The following is a 23843-nucleotide window of genomic DNA, read 5'->3' as shown; positions in this document are numbered from 1 at the left end:
AGGCTCCGTTCTCTATCGCCTGCCCTCCCTCTTTCTCCTTCATTCTTTCCCTCTGTACCTCTGTTTCTTGAGGTGCCTTTGCCTCTCTCTCTATGACACTGTGGTTTCCTCTGATTCAGCTGAGGAATTCACCCAAATGATAACAAAGCACCAAACTCAGTGCCCTGCATACCCTGGATCGCGGTACGCGGTGAGCATGGTTGTGGTTACCAGTCAGATGACACAGACGACATTTGCAGCAAACAGATGACAGGAGATACCCAACACCGATTGTCTCTCCGAGTCTCTCAAAACAAGCTCCCCAAGGGCACTGAAAACCCCAGCCTGGGGTTAGATAACGTGCAGCCACCTTTTGGGAGACGAATGTGGCACAACTCTGGGAACTCTCACAAAAGCTCCAAGAGGAGCCCACGAGTGATGGGATCCAGTTTTCCAGGCTATTCTCCAGACCCCCACCTGTCACATCCCAGCTGCACGCAGAGACCAACACCTCAGGGCAGAGGGCTGCACCAGGGGACACCACGGCATCGGGGCAGGGGGTGAGGTCTTCAGGAAAGGGAGCCAGGGAGCGGGGCCTGTCAGGGCCATCAGAACATTTCTCTTCCCCAGGAATCGGGTTCTTGCGCCTGTGCATCTGCAGTGAATGAGACGAAGTTCACTGGCTTTGCCCGGCATGCAACAGTGGGAATACTTAAACGAACAGAGTACTTGGTAATTAACAGGCGAGAGCAATTAGTAATCAGCACCAAAGCAAGCTTTTTGAAAAGTTTCTCTCCTTCCATCCCAACACTTATGTTTATTTCTGATCATACAGGACTATCCAGTCATTGCAGAAGATCTGAAAATACAAATATGAATAAAAAGGAAAAAAACACCCCCTCCCACAGTCACCCTACAATTTTGCCACCCAGACATGTGTGGCTGATATTGTGGTGTATTTCTCTTAAGTTGTCTCTCTAGACTTCTCCTTTCTTTAAAGAGTCCCCACCCCCACCCCAAGACTTATTTGCTCAGCAAAATCCTTCTTCGGGGAGCAAAGGGCAGTGTCAGTGCAGCCCCTCCCCTGGGATCTGAGTCCTGACCTAAGAAGGGTTCTCCTGAACTTCCGAGCTGGCCCTCTCTGTCATTGCTGTGTCCAGGCAGGTGGGACAGGAGCTGAGGAACAGGAAACCCAGGGGATTGGCTGTCCCACCCCAGCCAGGCCAGGTGTCAGGAGCAGCAGCCAGCTTTCTTCGGTGACTTCTCCGGGGCCACCTCCACCAGCGAGCCCTTCAGGTGATCTTCTTGCATCTTGAGTGACCTGCAGGAACACACCCAGGCATCAGTCCTCTCTCCCACCTGCCCTGCCCCTGCCCTACATTCCACCTAGTACCAGAAAAATGGGGCCATGGAGACTTTGGCTTTCTGTCTTTTTTCTGGCATTCTTTCCTGCCTACTGTGTGCCGGGTACTGTGCAAGGGATGTTGATTATGATGCGAACGAAGCCATCATAGGACAACGAAGCCATCCCCACCCCAAGGCTGAGCACATAAGCCTTGGGGTGCGGGCGGAGATTCTTTAAAGAAAGGAGAAGTCTAGAGAAACGACTTGAGGCTTCACTGTTGTAATCCTGCCTTGAGCAGTGAGGGAGGCAGAGAGGAAACATCCGGTCCCAGGAAAGGGAAGCACCCAGAGGGACTGCAGGCCAGGTCCTGGAGGGCTGAGGGAGGAAGGAGGCAATGTCGGGGCGACATGAGCAGTGGACAAGTGTTCGCAAGCAGAAAAGGGGGGTGCATTCTGGGCAGAGAGAACTTGGGCGTCCCACAGAGCCTAAGGACTGACTGAATGGTCGGAAAGAAGGCTTGGACGCAGCAGGGTTTCAAGGTTCTGTGGTCCTGGAAGAAACTTTGGTCCTAAAGCAGAAGGGAAGCCATTGAGCAGTTATTTGCTGGAGGGCATCTGGCCCAGCAGGTTTGCAGCAGCTTAGCAGGCTCACTCTAGTTGCTTTGTCAGCGGAGCTTAGAGATCATCTGGTCTGATACCCTTCCCCCCTTACTCATTTCATTCATTTACTGAGCACCCAGTATTTTCCAGGCCTGACGGTGGGGAGAGGGGCTGAGCAAAACAGACATGGCCCCACCCTCCTGGAGCTGTAGCCAAGGGAGGGAAGAGGCAGAGGAAACAAGAAAACACAAATGCGTGTGTAATTCCAATTTGTCCAGAGGGGCTTTGAAGGAGGCAAACAGAGCACAGAATCGTGGTGGGAGGGGATAGGGTCAGGAAGGGCCCCTCTGAGGGGCTAAAGCTGAGTGAGGAAGGGAGGGAGGGAGGGAGGGAGGGAGGGAGGGAGCGTGCACGTGTGCGGGCAGGGACGAGGCAGATGACACAGGAGACAATGCGGGACATTGTGAGACAGTTGGATTTTGTTCTAAATCCAGTGGAAGTCACTAGAGGGTTGGGAGCTGGACAGTGGCTCCCGCTCTCCCACTGCACTTTACAGATGCGATGACTGAGGCTCAGAGAGGGGACGTGGCGTTTGGGAGGTGACGCAGCTCATGGCTCTGGCAGAACCGGCGTCAGGAGACTGTCCGCACAGTGCGCTCTCCTTCCCCAGACGGGCGAGCCCTGTGGTTTCCTAGGCGCTTCCTGGAACGGGCTTTCCCTTCCCACCTGAGTCAGCGGAAGGCTGCTCAGGTGATTGTGGGTGGGAAGTGGCAGGGGGCACTCACCGGGCCAGGTTCACAATGGGCTCCAGGATGTTGTGCCCCAGGTTGGCACTGCACTCTGCAAAGGAGACCCCAAGCTCCTGCGGGCCAGAAAGACAGGGGTATCGGTGCCTTGGGGGAGACCACTGGAGTCCGGCAGCAGCCCCCACCACCACGGGCCTGGCCGGCAAACAGAGTCCCACCAGTGGGTCCCTAGGCCAACCCCAGTGAGTGAGGCAACCCCATCTCCGTGTGACCCCTGGCCCCCAGACTCACGCCTCTGCCCACTGCCCCTCCACCCTGGCTGACCAAGGTGCCAAAGATGACACCCTGGAAACATTCCACAGCCTTCAGAGTGACAGTGAGAAGTTTGGGTCCCAACTTGAAAAATGTCCTTGAGATTTTTAAACCATTAGTTATGTTTTTTTTCTTTTTTAATTTCAAAAATGTTTAATTGGGGGAAATATTGGAAAATACAGCATAAAACAGTACTAAATATAAACCACTCCTGTTAGCGTTTGAGTATATATTTCCATTCTGTTTTATATATCTCTTATTAAGGGGCAAAGAGGATCAGCTAAATTATACTGTTAGATTAAGCCATATGAAGTTGCTGTTTGGTAGGCGCCAAATAAGTATCGGCAATCCTATAGGGGTCAACCTAACCTGTACCCAGATTTGCAGCTGCTTTTCTGACTTCACATTATATTGCAAGCACTTCCTCCACGCCCTTAAATATTTTACCAGGACAGGACTCTTCATGGCAAATCCTAACCTCTCCCACGAACCTCCAGAATTTAATCACCAGCTGCTGTCCAGTGTTTGTCCTTACAAACACTACTGTAAAGAACAGCCTCATAAAAGAAAAATGAAAAAGAAGAAAAAAAAAGAAAGAAAAAAAAAGAACAACAAAAAAGAACATCCTCATATAAACCTGTTTGATTATACATTATACACAAGTATCCATTACATTATTCTCTTAGGGGTTATTATTTCTGTTTCTTTCTTTAGGATAAGTTGCTAGAGGAGGAATTACTATGTCAAAGAGATGAGCTACTACTTTTAAGAGGAAAAAAAATTCCTGCCAACCAGGCGCCATAGCGATGACCTCACAAGTATGAGAAATGAGAGGAGAAATGGGAAAGAAATATAGTGTGGAAATGCCAAGAGGGGTTATGTCAGAGGTGGGGCAAGGAGTGGTTCTTTTTTTTTTTTTTTTCCCCTTTATTATTCTCCCAATTTTCTGGAATGTGGTCAAATTCTAGTCATAAATAAATAGTATCTACTGTCTGGTGGTGGGGCTTTTGATGCAATCTTCCTGGGGAAGAATCTGAGTCTTAAGATAGAATAAATTAGAAGGAATGTTATGTTAATTAGAGACCAGAGATAAAATTAAGATTTGATTGGGAATTTTAAGTGAAGCTTTTAAACCTTCTTACTCTGAAGATATTTGTTATGTAGGTCAGGACACTGGGTGGGGATCTGCTAATTCAGCAGTGAGGTTCAATATGCCCCCCACCATTAGAGCCCCATGTGTGGATCTAAAGCTGGGGTGGGTGGAAGGCAGAGGTGGCCAGGCTTCTGTCCGCTCTGACCTGGCCTTTGGCCGGGCAGGGGTAGAAAAGGTCAATGGGCCTTTCTTGGTTGCTCAGGCCAGGGTGACCTATTCGCTACCCTCCAAGGAGGGCTCTGCCCAGTCCAGGTGGGAGGAGGGGCCGACACCCAGGTGCTCACCTGGGCCAGCTGCTGCCCAGCCTGAGTGGACACCTGCCGCTCCTCATCACAGTCCACCTTGTTTCCCAGGAGAAGAACGACCACTCCGTCGCAGCCTGAGTCCTGCACACAGAACACATTTCTTCAGCCACACATAGAGTGCCTGCTGCGTGCCAGGCCCTGGGTGGATTTGGTCCTGCCCTCCAGGAAGCTGTCAGTGGGCCTCTTCTTCCCACACACGTCCACCTTTCCATGTCACACTCACGCCACACCCTTCCCACCTTGACACTTTCCCCTCCATCTGCAGTGAGTCTGCCCCTCCTATCTGCCTGCAAGCATGTCACCCACTTTCCAAGGCCAACCTCAAAGGTACCTCCTCCAGGAAGCCTTCATGGATTGCTCCTGCCCACGCCCCTCTCTTCCTAACTGTGCTGAGCAGCCCAGTGCTTGATGACACAGGATGCCTTGGCTCATTTCCTAATTGTTTCATGGATAACAATAATAATAGTTTCTGTTTGCTGAGTGCTTACTGTATACCAGGTGCTGCGCTGAAAGTAAGCATGCCAGTTAACCTTCACAACTCCTCTATGAGAGAAGTCGAGAAATGGAAGTTCAGAGAGACTAAGTCACTTGTCCAAGGTCACAGAGTTGGGGTGGAGTAGTTGGGTCCTGTCTGACCCCAGAGCCCAGCTCCCCTTATATGTTACTTTGTCCTACTTCTTTTGCAACTCTTTAACTAGACTAGAAATTTCTAGGAAGAAGAAAACATGTCTTACTTTATATCCCTCTGCTGTGCTAGTATATGCTGCAGAATTTTAGCACACACACACACACACACACACACACACACACACATATATCAATTGAATACATGGGGGAAAGAACTAGAGATGTGTGGAGAAGAATTGCATTATTCCCCAGGTGTTAAGAAGACATCACAGAGCTGCTGTATGTATGTTCAAGAAATGTTCATAGGATAAAGGAAGTAGTTTGTTTTGGAGGCTGTAATGTGTGGTTGTGGTTCCTTTGGACTACTCACTCCCAGCCCACCCAGCCACATGCCCTCAGTGGGCGTGTCACCTATATGTATGTTGTATCATTTGTAATCCTAGGAGAAAAGGGGAAGTGGGCAGGATACAAGTTCCCTCTGGACTTCAAAAACTAGGGCCAGCTCCAGCAACCATCTGCTCACCTGGAGACAGTCTAGCCAGTAGCGTACGTGGACAAAGCTCTCCTGGGAGGTGACATCATACATGAGCACCACTCCATCAGCCTTGCGGAGTAGCTGCCGTGTCATGCTGTGGTACCTGCCCAGAGAGTGGGTGAGGCCAGGCCTGGTGGGCTGACCCCAGCCCTGGCCTCCCTCCTTAATCCTCAGCCATTCCACCTGCAAAGTGGGAGAATTAAACCTCTCTGCTTCTAATTGCTTCCCAAAGAGAATGCTTTCCTTCTTACAGTGGAGTTATTGTTGAATAGGTAACAGTTCTCATGGCTTAAATTTCAAAAAGGTACAAAAGGGCACCCAGTGAAAAGTCTGCACCCCCGACCCCACCCCCATTCTGCAGCCACCCCGTCCCCCTCCCCAGAGGCAACCAGGGTTACCAGTTTCTTAAATACTTTTCCAGAGGTATTTTATGCACATACACTTATCTATACACATACATAACTCCAACCCTTTGTCCCCTGTTTTACACAAGCAAAGTGTAAAACACTCATGTACTCATTCATATTCAGCAATCTATACTTTGTTTTTACCAGTCAATAAACTTTCTATTTCCCTATTTAACAAAAAGAGGATCCTCAGTCTTTTTTGTGGCTTCCTGATACTCAAGTGTGTTGACAGACCCTGACTTATAGATCTGGTCCATTATTGATGACGTTTAGGTTCTCTCCAAGGTTTCATAATATAAATGCTGCTGTGAACATTCTCAGTCCCGTTATTATAGTTATGTATGAGTTTATCAGAAGAATGAAGTTCTAGAAGTGGAACGGCTGGGTCAAAGAAGAAGTGCCTTTTAAGTTTTGATCACACTGCCTAACTGGAAAGTGGAAGTCTAGTGTTGTCAGAAGGACAGGCGATTGTGTCGCTGTCCCTGAGGGACATATGGAGATGGCCCTCACAGATGCCCTGCCAGGCCGAGGGGGCCTCTGGGTCTGCTGCCCGTCTTCCCCACTGGCCTGGACTCACCCCTCCTCCCCCAACCTCCCACGGCCTTCAGGGGTGGATACCCCTTTTGCACTGTGTAGTCTCTTGCCCATGTTGAACTCCTCAAGGTCGGGCTGCCCTCCACCCCTTGGCACCCCAGGCTCAGCCCGGGACACTGACACCACTAATGTAGGCAGTGCCCATTACCTCTCCTGGCCAGCCGTGTCCCAGAGCTGGAGCGCATAGCGCTTGTTGTCCACCAGTAGGTTTTTGACCCGAAAATCCACTCCTAGGACACACAGAGAGGGAGGAGTTAGGCCTACTTTCAAGTTACCATCCAGGACTTCCAGCCAAGGCTTTCCCAAATACGAAGGCTGACGATTAAGTTCATGAACTTGTTGCAATAATGTTGCTAACTTTTTTTGATATCAGAGGGATTATTCATTATGAATTTGTACCGACTGGACAAACAGTTAACCAAGTTTACTCTTTGGAAGTGCTGAAACGGCTGCGTGAAAAAGTTAGACGACCTGAACTTTTCGCCAACAATTCATGGCTCTTGCGTCACGACAATGCACCAGCTCACAGGCACTGTCTGTGAGGGAGTTTTTAGCCAGTAAACAAATAACTGTACTGGAACACCTTCCCTACTCACCTGATCTGGCCCCCAGTGACTTCTTTCTCTACCCAAAGATAAAGGAAATATTGAAAGGAAGACATTTTGATGACATTCAGGACATCAAGGGTAATACGACGACAGCTCTGATGGTCATTCCAGGAAAAGAGTTCCAAAATTGCTTTGAAGAGTGGACTAGGCACTGGCATTGGTGCATAACTTCCCAAGGGGAGTCCTTTGAAGGTGACCATAGTGATATTCAGCAGTGAGGTATGTGGCACTTTTTCTAGGATGTGTTCATGAACTTAATTGTCCGACTTTGTATATACCTGTCCCCAACACCAGCCCCAGGGGATGGGAACTTTCGGCTGCCGGGCTTCCCCTCTGCTCCCAATCCCACCCATAGTCAAGAGCCCATGTCTTCCAAGAAGCCGTCCCTGAGGCTCACTGACCCCGCTGCTCTCCTGCACCCTAATGGTGGTGCCAGCGCGAGGCTCCTTGCATTGTTTTGATGTCTTTGAACGTATCTGTCTTCCCAACTGCACAGCAATGTTTATTCCTTAGTTTACTCAGGAAAATCTGTTTCATTATTTTATTTTTATAATACTTATTGCTTCATTTCCTGATTATTGCGTGCATCTTCCCCTTCAGCTAGACGGCGGGGTGGACAGGCAGCCTAGGAGGTGGAAGGAGCGCCGGACTGGGCTGTAAAATGACTGATCAGGCTGTAAGTTGTCCACCCTCTACCTCTGTACCGGCTGTGTGACCTCAAACAAGTTATTCACTTCTCTGAGCTTCCCTTCCTCATCTGCCAGGTGGCAATTTACGAAGACTCACAGTGCAGGGTGATTGGGAGGATAAAATGACTTCCGTCCAAGGTGTAGCCTTGTTTGGGGGAGGGACACAGTGCTTGAGAGGTGGTAATTTTTATTATCATTCTTAATTCTCATCTCCCTGAACCCTAGCCCCTCAAATTTCACAGCCCCACCCCTCCCTGCGGTCATGGTTCCAGACCTTTTCTGTCCCTGGCAGTATGGCGATAATAGTGACATCCTAGGGAAATTTTGAATCTTTGGGATCCACCTCATGCCAACGCCCATTTCCCAAGGAATCCAGGTGGACTGGGAATGATGGAGAGGGGCTTATTTGTCCCATCCCTTTTCCTAACAGAGCCCTGGCTCTGCGGAGCCCACAGCAGGCCCCAGGCCAGCTCAGGACAGGGGTGTCTCTTCATATTAGCTTTAGCTGGTAGACACTTTTCTTAAGGCCTCTTGTGGTGACGATCCCCATGAGCACCTGCTGCTGGCCCCTGGTGGTGGCTGAAACCATAGCCCCCCTCCCCCCACCATCACACTCTCCACAGGAAGCTGGGAGAAGTGGCAGCCCAGGACACCTAACCTCAGCAAAATGGTGAAGCAGAAGTTTGTCTGTAACATCCACTTCTCTTTACTACCCTCTTTCCTGAAGGTCGTAGGAAATTCAGGGTCTGCAAGAACCTCTGAGGTTATTTAATCCAGACCCCTGTAATAACATCCAGCCTCTGCTTAAATACTCACTGTGTAATCTACTGAACAGTCCTTAACAATTATTCTCTGCATTGAGTCACTCCTCCATTACTCCCACTTTTCTACCTCCCTGCCCATCCCCCCTCAATCCACCCATGTGTGCCCACACTCTCCCCGCAAACAGATTACGATATAACCACATAAACGGTTAGGACTATAATGTTTTCTCCTTCCCAAGGAATCTGTTCTTTTACATGAGCAGCCTCAGGGAGAGGGAAATGCTGAACCCAAATGAGAATAAAATTTCTGGGTGCATGTGCTTGGAAGGCAGGTGGCCCCAGGTATGAACTTTGAGGCCCAGCTAGGGCAAGAAATTGAAGCAAGTCTTCCATTCTCTGTTTTCCTCATCTGAAAAATGGGGATAGATATGGAAAAACCTGGCAAAAATGCACATTCAGATATAACTCAATTGGCTCTGGCTCTGGTCCTCCACCCGCCCTGTTCTCAAATGCAGGCAGGCTATCGGTCTTATCTTCTGAGAGAGGGGGATGGAAATGGGGGAGGGTGACACCGAGTGGGGGAATTTTCATGACTCAGGAAGCCAGAATCATCCCCAGCAATGGTTAAGCAGATGGATGACAGCCACCAGGGGGCACCAAACCTCAGCTGGAACTGGGACAGATTTGGATCACACATTTGGAATCTCAGATACACACGGCTGGCTACCGTGTTTCTCTGAAAAATAAGACCTAGCGGGACCATCAGCTCTAATGCATGTTTTGGAGCAAAAATTAATATAAGACCCGGTCTTATTTTACTATAAGACCGGGTATAATATAATATAAAATATAATATAATATAATATAATATAATATAATATAATATAATATAATATATACCGGGTCTTATATTAATCTTTGCTCCAAAAGACGCATTAGAGCTGATGGTCCGGCTTGGTCTTAGTTTCGGGGAAACAGGGTAGCAGTGCATGCTGGCTTGCTCTGTCTTTTTACAATTATGTGATCTGTGTTTTCCTTGATTGAATTTTCTGGAGTCATCTTACTACATAATAATGGGGGGGAGACTCAGTTGTAGGGAAGCCCGTTGTAAGGAATACGGCATGGATGTAAGATGCCAGGTGCATCGTAGGTGGTCGGTAACCAGTAACTTAGAGGATTAATAATGGTGGTTCAGCAGACTCCCTGACCCTACTCAGCATCAGGCCAGGCCTGCCATGGGTTCCCCACTCCACAGCACACTGCATTTTTAACTGACTGCTCAGGTGAGGATTCTTAGGCAAAGAAAAGTTTGAGAACTTGTCCTGGGCTTCAGTTGTGTGGGGGCTGTCATGTATCCACTGGTCTGGCACTGGTCCCCAGTCAGCATGCACCCTGACTGACACAAAGTCGTGGGTCACTCCATGTTTGTCCCCAAGCGGGTTTCCTCTTCATTTCCATGAGCTTGCTTTTCTGTGGTTCCATAAAACATGCAAGTGGCCATATGTCCCAATACTTTTAGGGAAAAGAAGCTTTGTGCTTTGGGACATTTCATTTGCAGGAGCCACTGATTTCAACACTACGAAATATTTACTGATAATAATAACAAGAAAAATAAGTAATATTTATTAGCACTTACTACGTGCCCAGATATTATTCTAAGAGATTGACATGTATTAACCGAACTAATCCTTAACAACCACTTCTAAGAAGTCAGCACTAGGGGTGGCCAGATGGCTCAGCTGTTAGAGCGCAAACTCTCAACAACTAAAGATTGAAAACAGCGACTGGACTTGGAGCTGAGCTGCGCCCTCCACAACTATCATGTTTCCAAGACCAGGTCTCATTAATTTTTGTTCCAAAAGACGTATTAGGGCTTATGTTCAGGGGATGTCATCCTGAAAAATCATTCTAGGGCTTATTTTCCAGATAGGTTTTGTTTTCGGGGAAATACGGTAAATTGAAGGACAATGACTTGGAGCTAATGGGCCCTGGAGAAACACACTGTTCCCCAATATTCCCCAATAAAATTAAAAAAGAAAAAGCCAGCGCTATTGCTGTCCCCATTATGCAGATGAAGATTTGGGGGCTCAGAGTGGATAAATCATTTGTCCAAGTGCATATGGCTCGTAAGTGGGCCGGGATTTTGAACTCAGGCGCCAAGGTTCCTATCCTACCACACTCTACAAATACATTCTGTGCAAAATATTCAGCTCGCTCAAGGAGACTTCCTGTCAGGGCTTGGCTGGCTGGCCTGGGCCTAGTTATGAACAAACCCAACCAGTGGGTGGAGACTTGCTTGTTTTCAGCATCAACTAGCACTGGCATCTAAATTGCAGGGTGCTTTGTTGATGTGGCACATTATAAGCTAATCAGATCAATGCAGAAAAAAGCAAATTACCTGTAATTAGACGTGATTAGTAAAATAGTAAGTGTATGCCCATATAAAACACTGTCTAAGGCAGGGCCTGTGGCCAGGACAGAACCTGCAGCTTCTTTAGGGATGGCTTGCTCCGGGCCTGCTCAGGCTCGTTGAGAGGGCCCCTGAGTCTCCCCTCCTTCCCCCGCTGCCCTCTCCCAAGTGGGCTCTTACCCACAGTAGCTGTCAGCCCAGCGGCGAAGGTGTTCTGGTGCAGCAGGTGCAAGAAGGATGTTTTGCCCACATTCGAGTCTCCCAGGAAGATGATATGGAAGATGTAATCAGGGTCGGCTGGAGGCTGGCTGGCTGTCGGGTCCCCTGGGGATGACGGGGTCAGCCCAGCCTCCCTGGAGTCTGTTCCTGGGTCTTCAGGCCTGTTCTCTGCCCGTGGCTCCCTGGATTGTAGGGCACCTTGGTCTCCTTCTGTGTGAGCAGTTGTAGGTGGAAGCACGGGTTGGGTTTCCAGCTCAGGCGTGATGGGCAGGGTTTGCATGGGCTCCTGGGGCCCTGCTCCACCCCTAGGCTGAGCCCCTCTCAGGGGAGAGCCCCTTGGAGGTGACAGTTTTCCAGGAGCAGGGGCTTCTGCTTCAGCTAGAGCCTGTGGTGTGTCAAGTAGTTGAGGAGCAAGCAGAGAATCTCTCTGGGGGTGTTCTGAACGCCCAGTTTTCAGGCCCTGAGCCTCAACTGACTGCTCTGAACTGAGGCCTTGCCCTCCTCCACCCAACTGTTTCCTTTCCTCAGCCCTGAGCTCCTCTTCCAGACTCTGGTGGGGGAGGGCAGGCAGCCCATCTGGCCCAAGGACCTGGCCATGATTTTCTCTCAGCCCCCCACGAAGACCCTCCAGAACATCCGGGCCTGGCTTGCCCTGCTCTGGTCCCTCTGTGGGAGCCTGGGCTCCAGGCTCCAGACCCTGGGAGGGATCAGCCAGCCCTGGGGCGAAGGCTCCAGCTCCTGGGGACCCCAGTCCTGGCTCAGAGCCAGCAGTGTGTGGGTCCTGATGGAAGGTTTCTCTCTGCCTGGTTGGCTTGGCTGGGACAGGCCCAGGCCAGGAGTCCTTATCATCTTGATACGAGGCATGGAACTGTTTGCTGGGACCAGCTGGGGCCTGGGGAGGGGGAGAGGTCACATGGGGAGGTGGTCCATCCTCCAAAGGAATGAGCACTTTGAGTGCAGCTGCCACCAGGCTCCCTGACTCCCCAGTTGGGGCCCTGGGGAGTCCCCAGGGAAAGTGGGCCTCAGGGCTAGGCCCTGACTCCTCCTTAGGTTCCAGGCTGTGAGGCTGGACAGGCTGCTCTGGCCTGATGTCTTGTCCATCCGGGTCCTCTCCTTTCCCTTCCTTGGCCCTGGAAAGCACCCCAGAGGGGCTCCTTGGAGCTCCATCTGGATCTGAAGATGGCTCCCGACCAAACAGGAACTCCTGCTGATCTGAGATGGAGATCTGCCTGACCACTCGAGGTGTTTGGGGGCCTGACGGGGCTCTCGGGCTTGGGGGTGGGCTCCAATAGAGCTGCAGGGCTCTGTGTGGGGGGCTGTTGAAGCTGCTCAGGAGCTGGTCCCAGTCATCGTTGTCCCCAAACAGTCCGGGCAGAGGAGCCTCCTCAGAGGACGCTGCCTGAGGGTCGGGCGCCTTCTCCTCACCTGCTCTGGGGACACTAGAAAAGGTGTGGGAAACCAAGCTCAGGAGAGGGGCAGGCAGATGTCACTCCTTCCTGTCCCTCACCATCAGTTGCACACCCCTCGGCTGGCCCTCCTTCTCAGTCTTTGCTCAGTGGTCCTTCTCACCTGGCATGGACTCCCCACTCCGCCCCCTCATCCAATCCTGACCATCCTTCAAGGCTTATATGCAGCCTCATCTCCTCCAGGAATCCTTCCTTGACCCTTTTGGCCCATCCCACCTCTCTGAACTGTAATAAATAGAGTGAGTGCCTGTGTGTGTGTGAGTGTGTGTGTGTGTGTGTGTTTGAATCCCAGTTGTGTTATCATGAGCACGTGACTTTCCCTTCTCTGTACCTCAGTTTCCTCGTCTGAGAAATGGGCATGATAATCTCAGCAAGGAAATATTGCCATGAGATGATGTCAAGGAAGGGGCTGTGTGTTCTGGGTGGTGACCAGAGCCTCAGAGAACTCAGAGCCTCCCTCCCCTCTTCCAGGAAGCCTCTGGTCTTCACACTAAACCAGGGATGGCAGTCACTTGCCTTGGTTCCTCCTCCATCTGCCAGGACACACGGCCCTTAGCGACGTTCAGGTGCCCCCTGGTCACCTGCAGCTGCTCCTGCACCTCCTCTAGCTGCCCAGCCAGGTCATGCTTGGTCTGCCGAAGCTGCTGGTTCTCCGAGCTGGCCTCCTGGTGTGTGCTGCTGAGGCGGTGGAGCTGGGTCTCCAGCTGCAGGAGGTGGAGGGTGAGGACGTGAGGAGCCCAGCTGCCCTCCAGGGCAGCGAACAGGCTTCCAAAGCCACTGTGGAGCACAAACTCCAGGCTCCTGGAGAGCCAGCTTAAAACATAGGAGTGGGGGCGGGGTGGTGGTTACCCACCTTTGGCCTAATTAGCTCCATGACGTCCCACCCAGGAGAGACATTTGAATTGTTAGGGTAGGGACAAGAGAGGGGACTGTGTAAGAAACGCAAACTGCCAGCTCCACATGGGCCCGAAACGTAAATAGGACCATACCCTCCTCTGCTCAAAGCTCTGCAATGGCTGCTCAGCCCCATCTGGTATGCAGGGAGCGCCTGATCCAGCAGCAAGTCATGTGACTTGGAGACAGAGAGCTGCTTGACCACAGAGTGGGAAGCAAAGCCCTCACAATGGCCTCCACGGTCCTTAACAGACTCTCCTAACCCAGCCCTGTTACGTCTCCGACCGCCTCTCCCACTCCCACTCTCCCCTCCCTCTGTTCCAGCCCACATGTCTCTTTGCTGTTCCTTGAACATTTGTAGTTCATGGCCACCTCAGGGCCTTTGCACTCACGGTTCCCTCTGCCTGGACTGCTGTTCCCCCCGGTATCCCATGGCCCATCCCTCACTTCCTTCAGGTCTTGTCTCCAATGTCATCCTCTCATTGAGGCCTTCCTTGGCTCCTCTATCAAAACCCTTCTGTCCCCTGGCCCTGTGTTACTTTATTCTCCTTAGCACTTTCATTATCTAATATTTACTTGCTTATATTGTTTATCATCCGTCTCCCTGGCTAGACAATAACTCCATGGGCAGGGGTTTGTGTCTATCATGTTCCTCAGAACCTAGAACTCTGCCTAGTACACAGTAGGTGTGCCCTAAATAGTTGTTGGGTGAAGGAATGAAGGGCCTGAGGGGAGGGGCTTCACATCCACAGGGGACAGGACAAAATTGTCCCATGCAGAAAGTCCAAACTTCTCCCTTGGCAGAAGGGGACTGCCTCAGTTTCCAAGGAGCAGCTGCTGCAGAGGCGCCTGGGACATCAACCGTTTTGGGAAGGCGAGACCAGGTGACAGGGCCAGCCAAGGCAATGGTGGGGGACCGTACCCAGTGCTAAAGGGACACAGATGTCCTGGTCACCACAGATGGCGATTTTACTAAGGTCAGTGGTTTGGAAGTTGAGGAAGTAAGAGACGGTGGGGCAAAGTCTCAGACCCAAAGACTTAGCCACGGTGCAAACTGGAAGTAACCATAGGCTGCGAGACCTGGGGTGTCAGCGCAGCAGGAAGCCAGGTCAGATTCAGAGTCAGTATCAACTGTGATGTATAAAACACCTACTATGTGCCAGGTACCATCTTAAGCCCTCAAATATAGTATCTCTAATCATCACAGCAGCCTGCTAAGGCAAGAGTTCTGATCTCCATCTGTCTGATGAGGAAACCAAGATTCAGAGAGGTTAAAAACTTGCCCAAGGTCACTCGGCTGATAATTGAGATGAGAGTTGAACACCAGCCCATCACCAAGCCTCTTCAGCGTTCAGACCTTATGTTTGCCCAGGCTAATTATGTCCCATTTATTACCTCACTTGACATACTTAGCCTGGGAGATGCAGTGGATTTGGCTATTCCCATTTTATAGATGGAGAAACTAAGGCCAAGACAAGCAAAGATATTCCCTCAGATTTGCATGGCTCTTCAGTGGAACCCCAGAGATTTGAACCTAGACCTTCTGACTCGTGTCCCAGTGCTCCCACTGTACTATCTGGCCTCATCTCAGAAAAGGGCCCCAGACACCTCTTTCCCAGGGGGCGACTCTCATGTGGGAGCCTCGCCAGCCCAGTGAATCCTTAGGAGAGGGGTGTCAGAGGTTGTGAATCCTCAGAAACTGGGCTCCCGGGGAGGCCCTGTCACTCACCTCCCTCTGGCCCTCCGTCAGCTGGTGCACCTCACGCTCCTTGGCCTCCAGGACCTCCTGCATCTGGGAGCTGAGCGCCAGGTTCCGGGAGGCGCTCTGGGGAGCAGAGAGGTCTCAGCTCCCGTACTGAGGAATCTAAGACCCAGCTGGGCTGCGCTGGCCCTCCCCACACTTCACCTCCACCCAGGCCTGGGGTCCAGGGTCCAGGATGTCCCAGCAAGGAGGAGGTTTCAGGACAACTTCCCTGGCGCAACCCTAGATTGTGGCAACAAGGAAACAGGCCCAGAGGGCGGAAGGACTGGCTTCAGGGGACACAGTGAGACCTAGCAGAGAGGGGCAGGGGGCTCAGACTCAGCACTCCTCACCCCACCTCTCTGATGCGGGGTATGAGAGGATCCACTCCCAGCAACTCCTGCTACCCCACACTGGCCACTCACTGGCCCCACTGCTTAGCCCGCAGAGGAGTCCAGGGCAGGGGGAAGGGACAGGCTGCAGCGGGGAGCTCACCTCAGCCTGCAGCCGTTGCTTATCCTGGCGGATCTGCTGCTCCATCTCCTCGTACAGCTGCTGGACCTCTCGGTGGTGGTCAGAGTCCCGCCTGGAAGGGGTGGGAGGCAGGCCAGGCAGCCCATCAGCACCCTGGGACTCTGCTGCTGGCAGAGGTGGACTGGACCTCAGTTTGAAGTCCATCCATACTTACTGCTCACCTCAGGGGTCAGCGGTTACTGACCCCTGTCACTCTGAGAACAGTCATCCTAATCACAGCCCCTGACCCCTACGCCCTTGACATTTGTCATCCTGATCCCATCACACTGACTCTTGTAACCATCACAATATTGGTCCCCATTGCCCCATCACTCTGTCCCCACTTCCTGTCAATATCGCCCTACCTCCATAATTCAGATCCCCTGCAGGCTGTGCCCCTGCCAACCCCAGGGCCACCACATACATTGTAACCCTCGTGAGCAGTGCTCCTGGAGTTGGCTGCCACAGTTGCCCGCACCAAGACACACTCGGCATTCCGACTCCTGCTAAGGGCCCAACTCTGTCCTCCCCACAGGTCCCCTAAGTCACCCCTTCTTCCAGCTCAGCTCTTCCCCGTCCAGCTCCCAGGTCCTGCTATGGAGCCCTGGCCTCTGTTCTTCTGGAGCTGAGGGAATTCAATTAAGGTTCAACTAAAATGTAGACAGCACCCACTATGTGCCAGATGCCAAATGGGAGAGGACCCCCGGCCCCCACTCACTTCCTCAGGGTCAGCTCCAGAGCCTCCTTGTCGGCCCGAGCCTCCTGCAGGCGGCTGGTCATCTTGGCCAGGAAGCCCTCCAGATTGCCTGCCAGCTGGGGTTCCTCCTGCCGCAGCTTCCCCCACAGCTGCCAGATTTCTGCCTGCCTGGGGAGGGGAGGAGACACGAGGGGGGCCAAAAGCAGGGGGAGCCCCAGTCCTTGTTGTTAATGGCAACACTCCAAGAGACTTGGGCACCTGGGCTACAAAAATCTATTTACCACCTACAGGTGCAATCAAATGCCACCTCCTCCAGGAACCCTTCCCAGATGTGCCCTCTCCCTTCTCTAACCCCCATAACACTTCGTCTCTATGGTTTGGTGATGAATTGTGGGGAGGGGGCCTTGGAAGCCTGACTGCCCAGGCCTTCCATCTGCTTTCTCTCTTTTCCCACTCTGTAGCTGTGTGACCTTTGGCAAGTCCCATGCCCCTTCTGGGCTTATTTGTAAAATGGGGAGGCTGATACCTGCCCAGCAAGTTTGCTAGAAATGAGACTTGGCCAGTGAAAGTACCCAGTGAAAGCTTGGGGCTTGGCACTTAATAAATGCTGCTTTCACATGGATTTAATTAAGTCGTAAAGACAGGTGCCAGAAGGCTGAGCCCAGGCCAAGCTGCCAAGTGGGTAAATGGCTCCCCACCACACCTACCCCGCCAGCCTGTACCTTACGTCCCACCTTGCCTGCCCGACAACACTGGGCCCCGCCCTCTAGAGCTTGTCCTCACAGAACCCTGTGGGGTGGGTGAACCTGGGCAATCCTCTTGCTGGCTCCGTAGACCCAGTGGGAACTAAAGGGTGTGACAGGGGCGTTTTTAGGCAGGGCCCCCATTCTCTAAGCATGAGTAAACCGCAGCCCAGAAGCTGAGACAGTTTGGAGGAAATTCCCTCTTGTCTCCAAACCTGCCAACCCAGGGCATCACCATGTCTGACATCACTCTAGAGGGGTCCCTCTTTTTGGCTTAAGAAAGGCACCCTCAGGAAGCCTTGTGTTTTTAAGACTGTAAGTACACTTGGGAAGCTGACACCTCAGCTCATAATCCTTCTTAGGGCCGGACAGGGAGGGAGGGGCTGGGGTAGGATGGACTCCTCGTGAGCAGGCGTCACCACACATGGCCTCATAAGAGCTGTGATGCTCACTCTGTAGCGGGGGAAACAGGTCAGAGGTTAGGTCACTTGCCCATGGTCACACAGCTAACAAGTGGCCAAACCAGGATTTGCACCTTGGCACTGTATCCAGGTGAGTCCTCGCCCACACTGACTGGCAGTGCCTGCCTGTCCTTCCCCCACTCTCCACCCTGCCCCCCCACACACACACACTGTGCTGGCCTTACTCAGAAAGCAAGTGGCCAGCCCCCAGCTGCTCCATGAAGGCAAAAAATGCCTCCTTCTCCTCAGCGTCAGCCTCCTCCAGCACTGGGAAGCTGGTGGCCACAGATCCTCGCTTGGAGGACAGTGGCCTCCTTTTGCGGAGCCTCTGGGTGCTCGGGCTTGAGCCAAAGATCATCTCTGTGGGACAGAAGGGGACACAAAGGAACAGCGTGAGGTTGGGCTCAGCCCCTGACCTCCCACCTTACCCTACTCCAGCCGTTGGGGAAATAGTTATATCTCTGTCGGTCAGGTTCATACATTCCTCATGTCAATTTTGGGAGTCTACTCAAGGTAGACACTGTGCCCATTTTACAGATGAACTCTGAGGTCCAGAGAGGCCAAAAGACTTTCTGGAAGTCACACAGCAGCTCCATAGTGGCCAACATATTCTTTATTCATTTAGTCAAGGGATGTTTATTGAGCATCTACTATGTGCTGGGGACAAAATTAGCCAAAATCCCTAATAGAGCTGACATTCACTTGAGTGCTGAAAGGGATACACTTTTTAAAATAAATGTACTAAGTGAGCTAAAAGAGTAAAGAAGATAATTTTCATTGAGAAACTGGACAGTGTCTGTTTTAGAGGGAGTGGTCAGGAGTGTCCCAGGGAAGTGACATTGGAACTAAAATGGGAATAACAAGACGGAGCAAGCCATGTGGATTCCTAGGGAAATATATGCCAGACAGAGAGAATAGCACATGCAAAAGCCCTGAGGTAGGAGCCATATTGGCCCTTTGGAGGAGGCGAGTAGCATTGAGCGAGATCCAAGAGGTTGGCAGAGTCTGGATGATGCTGCCCTGTGGGCCCCAGGAAAGGGTTTCGAGTTTGTTCCATAGGCATTGGGAAGTCCCCGGCATGGTGGGCACAATTGGGTACAGATGTGAAGATGGCCCTTGGAGCTCTATGGACAACAATGTTCCCTCTGACCCCACCCCGCACCCTGATTCCAGGCCCCAATTCCCCCTCCCCGTCTCGGCTTCTCAATCTCCAGAACTGGAGCAACCACCTCCTGGGGTGGTCTCAACTCATAAATACAGATTCTTGGCCTCTCTCTGTTGTCCCCCAAACTTTTGGAGACTCAGCAGACTTAAGCAATCTGGATGGCTTTACAGACATTTAAGGCTAAGCCATGTTTGCAGGGTCTCTACGAGGACACCACACCTACCATTCCCTGGGCCAAAAGGTCTTCCCCCATCGAGATCAATGGGAGTGTTGTTTCCTGCCAGCCTTGGTCTCTTTAGGTCCTTTTGGGCCTGTATGGAGAAGCAGGTCTCGGAGTAGCCCTGCCCAGTGGGGGCTAAGAACCTGGGAAGTCCCACCCACTAAATTTCACCCTTTGCTGCTCCCTGGGACCTAGAATTCCCTTAACCAAAGCCAGAATTCCACAGCCAGAAACAAGGCTTGTGGTCTCAAGGATAGGGGGTGCTTAACCTCTTGTTCAAGAGAAGCCTTTTGTTGGGGAGAAGACAAGCCGCGCATCAGAAAGCAAGCCTGGAGGCCTCTCTGGAGGAGGGGGGATACTCAGGGGAGCCGCCAACCAATGAACTGCTTTGGCTGGTGGGAACAGAAGGGATCACATCTGCTTGCAACCAACTGCCTTTCCACCCAGGCTAGTGTTCTCATCTCACAGTAATCAGGATTCTCATCCCTGCCTTGAACTCTCTCAGGGATGTTGTGAAGGTCCTCTGGTTGGTAAAGTGTCACTGTTGCCCTTCCTGTCAGCCCAGCCTCGCCCCATGCTGGGCACACTGGCTGTGCAGTAAGTCCCCAGGGGCCCTCCCAGGACAGACATACTGAGCCCAGAGCTGAATTCTTCAAGGGAGAGGCGTCCCTTTCGCTCCATATCCACCCAGTCAAAGATCATCTCCGGCTCCTCCTCACTGACCAGGAAGCTGAACTTGGCCATCTGTAAGGAAGGGGTAAGTTGAGTGCTAGTCCCACTGGGGAAGGCTCTGAGCCACCCTCAAAAAGGGGATGTTTGTCTTCAGCCATCCCCACGTCCTCTCTCTCCCGTTTTGAAGTCCCATGCCTAACCTGACCCACAGCCTACCCTTGAGACTCCCAGCCCCCACGCAAGACAGCTCTCTCAGCAGAGCTTTGAACTTCTCCACACCTGTTTCCTTTCTTCATCCAATATTCATCTGTTCTGAGTCTTATCCTTGTAGGACCCTAATAGAGGACAGTAGCTAATCCTTCCCAGAATGTGTTTATCGGTGTACAAAAATTATCTGGAACTTGAAAATAAGTCCAGGGGTGGCTGGATGGCTCAGGTGGTGAGATCGTGAGCTCTCAACAACAAGGTTGCTGGTTCAATTCCCACATGGGATGGTGGGCAGTGCCCCCTGCAACTAAGGTTGAAAACGGCAACTGGACTTGTAGCTGAGCTGCGCCCTCCACAACTAGATTGAAGGACAACGACTTGGAGCTGATGGGCCCTGGAGAAACACACTGTTCCCCAATATTCCCCAATAAAAATTTAAAAAATAATAAAAATTAAAAAATAAGTCCAAAAGGTGCACAGCACTTCCTTTCAGTATTCGACAGGAGCAGAAGCCACATAAGCATCTTCTAGACTATAGAATTGCAAATACGAGTAATTCATCTCATGGGACTGATGAAAGGTCCACGTTAAATGAAGTCATAGGTTAACTTATAGATTTTGTCCAGGAGAAATGTAAATTGTTTTTGTCTGTTGGAACAGGCAACCCCAAAGATTTATGGCCTGTTGGACATTAATCAGCTTTTAAAAATCTAACTCAGCCATCTGATTGTGACATTTCTTTGTTAAATTACCTCGCTTTTAAAATGCTTTCGATCATTCATAATAAAAATTTCAATATGTATTCATTTTATTTTCGCTTAAGGGTCATGATTTACCTCATTGGAAATGAACAGTTTGAGAAGTTCCATGGAGATGCCCCAGTGGATTCTGCGTCAGAATCAAATAAACTGCATTGTTGGAGAAGTGCCCCCAGGGGCTCTGTAAGTCCAGGCACTTTCTTGGCACACGGAGGGAATCCCAAGTGTGATATGATAGAACTTTCAGTTTGCTGATTCTGTTTCTCTAGTTTCTTTCTTTCTTTAATTATTTTTTTTCCTTTTCCTTTTTACTATATTTGTGTTTTTGCTTTTGGTGGCAACAATGATGGGGAATTCAATTTTATGGACTGACCATTCAGTGATCTCTTTGCCATACATGACAGACCCCTAGTGTCGGTTGGTTGTGAGACAATAGAAAATCTGACTTGCTAATCTTTCGCTGGTGGTGGTGGTGTTTGTTTTTCTACATGTGACCTCAAATCAGTCAGGAATTTTATACCTACTGGGAAGGAGAACAGCTCTGTGAGATCTGGACTGCTGAGTTTTTGTGCTGCTGTGTTGACTTTTGACCTAAAGCTGAAGTTGTAGAAATGAAGCCAGACATTCTCTATGTCAGTGCGTCTACGTGTCTGTAATTCAGAAAAGCTTTTAATTTTATTGTGAGTGTGAAATCTTTTTCTACAGCTGAAGTTTATTAGTAACTTATAGTAACTATGTCTCTTCCAGGGGTTTTGTGTTCGTTGGTTTGTAGGGATAAATAAGTGCTTATGTAAATCTAATGTTTCCCGAAGTCACAGAAAATAAAGAAACTGAACTTCTAATGCTTTAAAGGTGCTAAACGTTTTTTTAAAATCCCTCTTACAAGAAATTGTTTGCTCAGAAAACTTTTAAGGAGACAGGTTCATATAATTAAGGTGAATCTTTGGACAAATTAGATCGGTTTAATAATTTTGGTTTGCAAGACACACATAATGGTTATCTGTGTTTTCTCTGCATTATATTTAGTATGATACAAGCATACATTTTATTTTTCATAAGATCTGGATCTGTTTTTTTGTGAAGAAATTAGTTAATCTCAATATCCTACACTTCTTATTTTGTCTTACTGATCAAATAAACCAACGTTATCTGCACATAATGCTTAAGATTATAAAAATATAAATTTGTGTTCAACTATATTGATTAATTATTCTAACAAACTTTACGTCAACAGTACTTATACTTTGTAGTGTGTCGCCTTAAACAGTTTCCAAGATCCTTAATAATTTGAAAAACCTGAATTAATATTAAATTACGTTAAGAACATTTTAATACTTAAACCTTGATTGCTAAGCATAATTTTAAGTTTATGTCGTTTTACTTTCACATGCTGGAGAGCAGCTATATCTTTGGATCATGTTAATGAGTGAATTCATTTTTGGCACTTTAAATAGTTATGGAGGGGAAAGCAGGGACTCGTAGATATTTGTATACCCATGTTCATAGCAACAACATTCACAACAGCTAAAAGATGGAAGCAACTCAAATGTCCATCAAGGGATGCATGGATACATGAAATGTGGTACACACATACGATGGAATATTATCCATCCTTAGATAGGAAGGAAGTTCTGACACATACGACAATATGGATGAATCTTGAGAACATCACGCTAAGTGAAGTAAGTCAATTGCAAAAAGACAAATAGTATATGATTCCACTTATATGAGGGAACTAAAGTAGTCAAATCATAGAGACAGAAAGTAAAATCGGGGTTTCCAGGGCTAGGGAAATAGGAGAATGAGAGTTACTGTTTAATGGGTACAGAGTTTCAGTTTGGGAAAATGAAGACGTTCTGAAGATGGATGGTGGTGATAGTTGCACAACAATGTGAATTACTTAATATCACTGGACTCCACACATAAAAATGGTTCAAGCAGTAAATTTCATGTTAGGTATGTTTTATCACAACTTTTTAAAAAGTTATGCAAGGAATATGTGTGATTGTAGAAAGTCATGTCATCTGTCCTTGTGAGCTTTACTAGTCTACTAAAATGCTTAACATAAGTCAGTTATTTACTCCCCACTTCATTCTGTGAAATAGAGGTTAATTACTTTGGTTAAAAGTTATAATCAAAAAAAAAAAAAAAAAAAAAAAAAAATGGGCCGGCCGGGTGGCTCAGGAGGTTGGAGCTCCATGCTCCTAACTCCGAAGGCTGCCGGTTCGATTCCCACATGGGCCAGTGGGCTCTCAACCACAAGGTTGCCAGTTCAATTCCTTGAGTCCCGCAAGGGACGGTGGGCTCCGCCCCCTGTAACTAAGATTGAACAAGGCACCTTGAGCTGAGCTGCCACTGAGCTCCCGGATGGCTCAGTTGGTTGGAGTGCGTCCTCTCAACCACAAGGTTGCCGGTTCAATGCCCGCAAGGGATGGTGGTCTGCGCCCCCTGCAACTAGAAAACGGCAACTGGACCTGGAGCTGAGCTGCGCCCGACACAACTAAGACTGAAAGGACAACAACTTGAAGCTGAACGGCACCCTCCACAACTAAGATTGAAAGGACAACTTGACTTGGAAAAACAGGCCTGGAAGTACACACTGTTCCCCCAATAAAGTCCTGTTCCCCTTCCCCAATTAAAAAAAAAAAAAAAAAAAAAAAAAAAGTTGTGCAGTATCATTAAAAAAAAAAGTTATAATCACTACAGGTGTTTGAGATATACTGGGAATAATAGTGACAGAGAAATACATTGTGTCTACAATGAAAGTGGGGTGTGTTGTTGCTTTCCAAGGGATAAGGAAGTGGCTTTGTCTTAAAGTGTCTGGTTGTTCCAGAACATGAAAAAATATAAAAAGGCAAAACCTGAATAGATATAGAAAATGGTAAAGGGTTTGCTGAAAGGAAATCTTATTTGCCTTGATTTATAATACCTGAGTCTGAAAATGAGCTATGAAATATGCTAGCATTGTGCTAAATTTACCTCAATTTTGATGGGTTTAAAAACAAATTAAAAAC

At 49.6% G+C, this 23843-nt stretch overlaps 1 protein-coding gene across 3 annotated transcripts in view; it reads right to left on the bottom strand.

Moving 5' to 3' along the window:
- Positions 1-470: 470 nt before the first annotated feature.
- The window catches only part of RAB44 (RAB44, member RAS oncogene family), a 40170-nt gene continuing 16797 nt past the window's right edge, over positions 471-23843 (bottom strand). Inside the window, exons 3-14 of one of the 3 annotated variants that reach the window (XM_033103671.1) lie at positions 19825-19936; positions 17993-18167; positions 16625-16771; positions 15889-15979; positions 15382-15477; positions 13275-13462; positions 11254-12731; positions 6751-6832; positions 5590-5704; positions 4419-4520; positions 2709-2785; positions 475-1300 (exon numbers count right to left, since the gene is read on the bottom strand). In XM_033103671.1, coding sequence (XP_032959562.1) covers positions 1210-1300; positions 2709-2785; positions 4419-4520; positions 5590-5704; positions 6751-6832; positions 11254-12731; positions 13275-13462; positions 15382-15477; positions 15889-15979; positions 16625-16771; positions 17993-18167; positions 19825-19936 — 2754 coding nt within the window. In that variant the 3' untranslated portion in view covers positions 475-1209. Of the gene's footprint in view, positions 1301-2708; positions 2786-4418; positions 4521-5589; positions 5705-6750; positions 6833-11253; positions 12732-13274; positions 13463-15381; positions 15478-15888; positions 15980-16624; positions 16772-17992; positions 18168-19824; positions 19937-23843 lie in introns of all 3 variants that reach the window. The other 2 variants (XM_033103670.1, XM_033103672.1) reach the window with 2 other exon arrangements.

Source organism: Rhinolophus ferrumequinum, chromosome 3 (genome assembly GCF_004115265.2).
Source record: "Rhinolophus ferrumequinum isolate MPI-CBG mRhiFer1 chromosome 3, mRhiFer1_v1.p, whole genome shotgun sequence".
Lineage (NCBI taxonomy): Eukaryota > Metazoa > Chordata > Mammalia > Chiroptera > Rhinolophidae > Rhinolophus > Rhinolophus ferrumequinum.
This window is presented reverse-complemented; position numbering and strand designations above follow the sequence as displayed.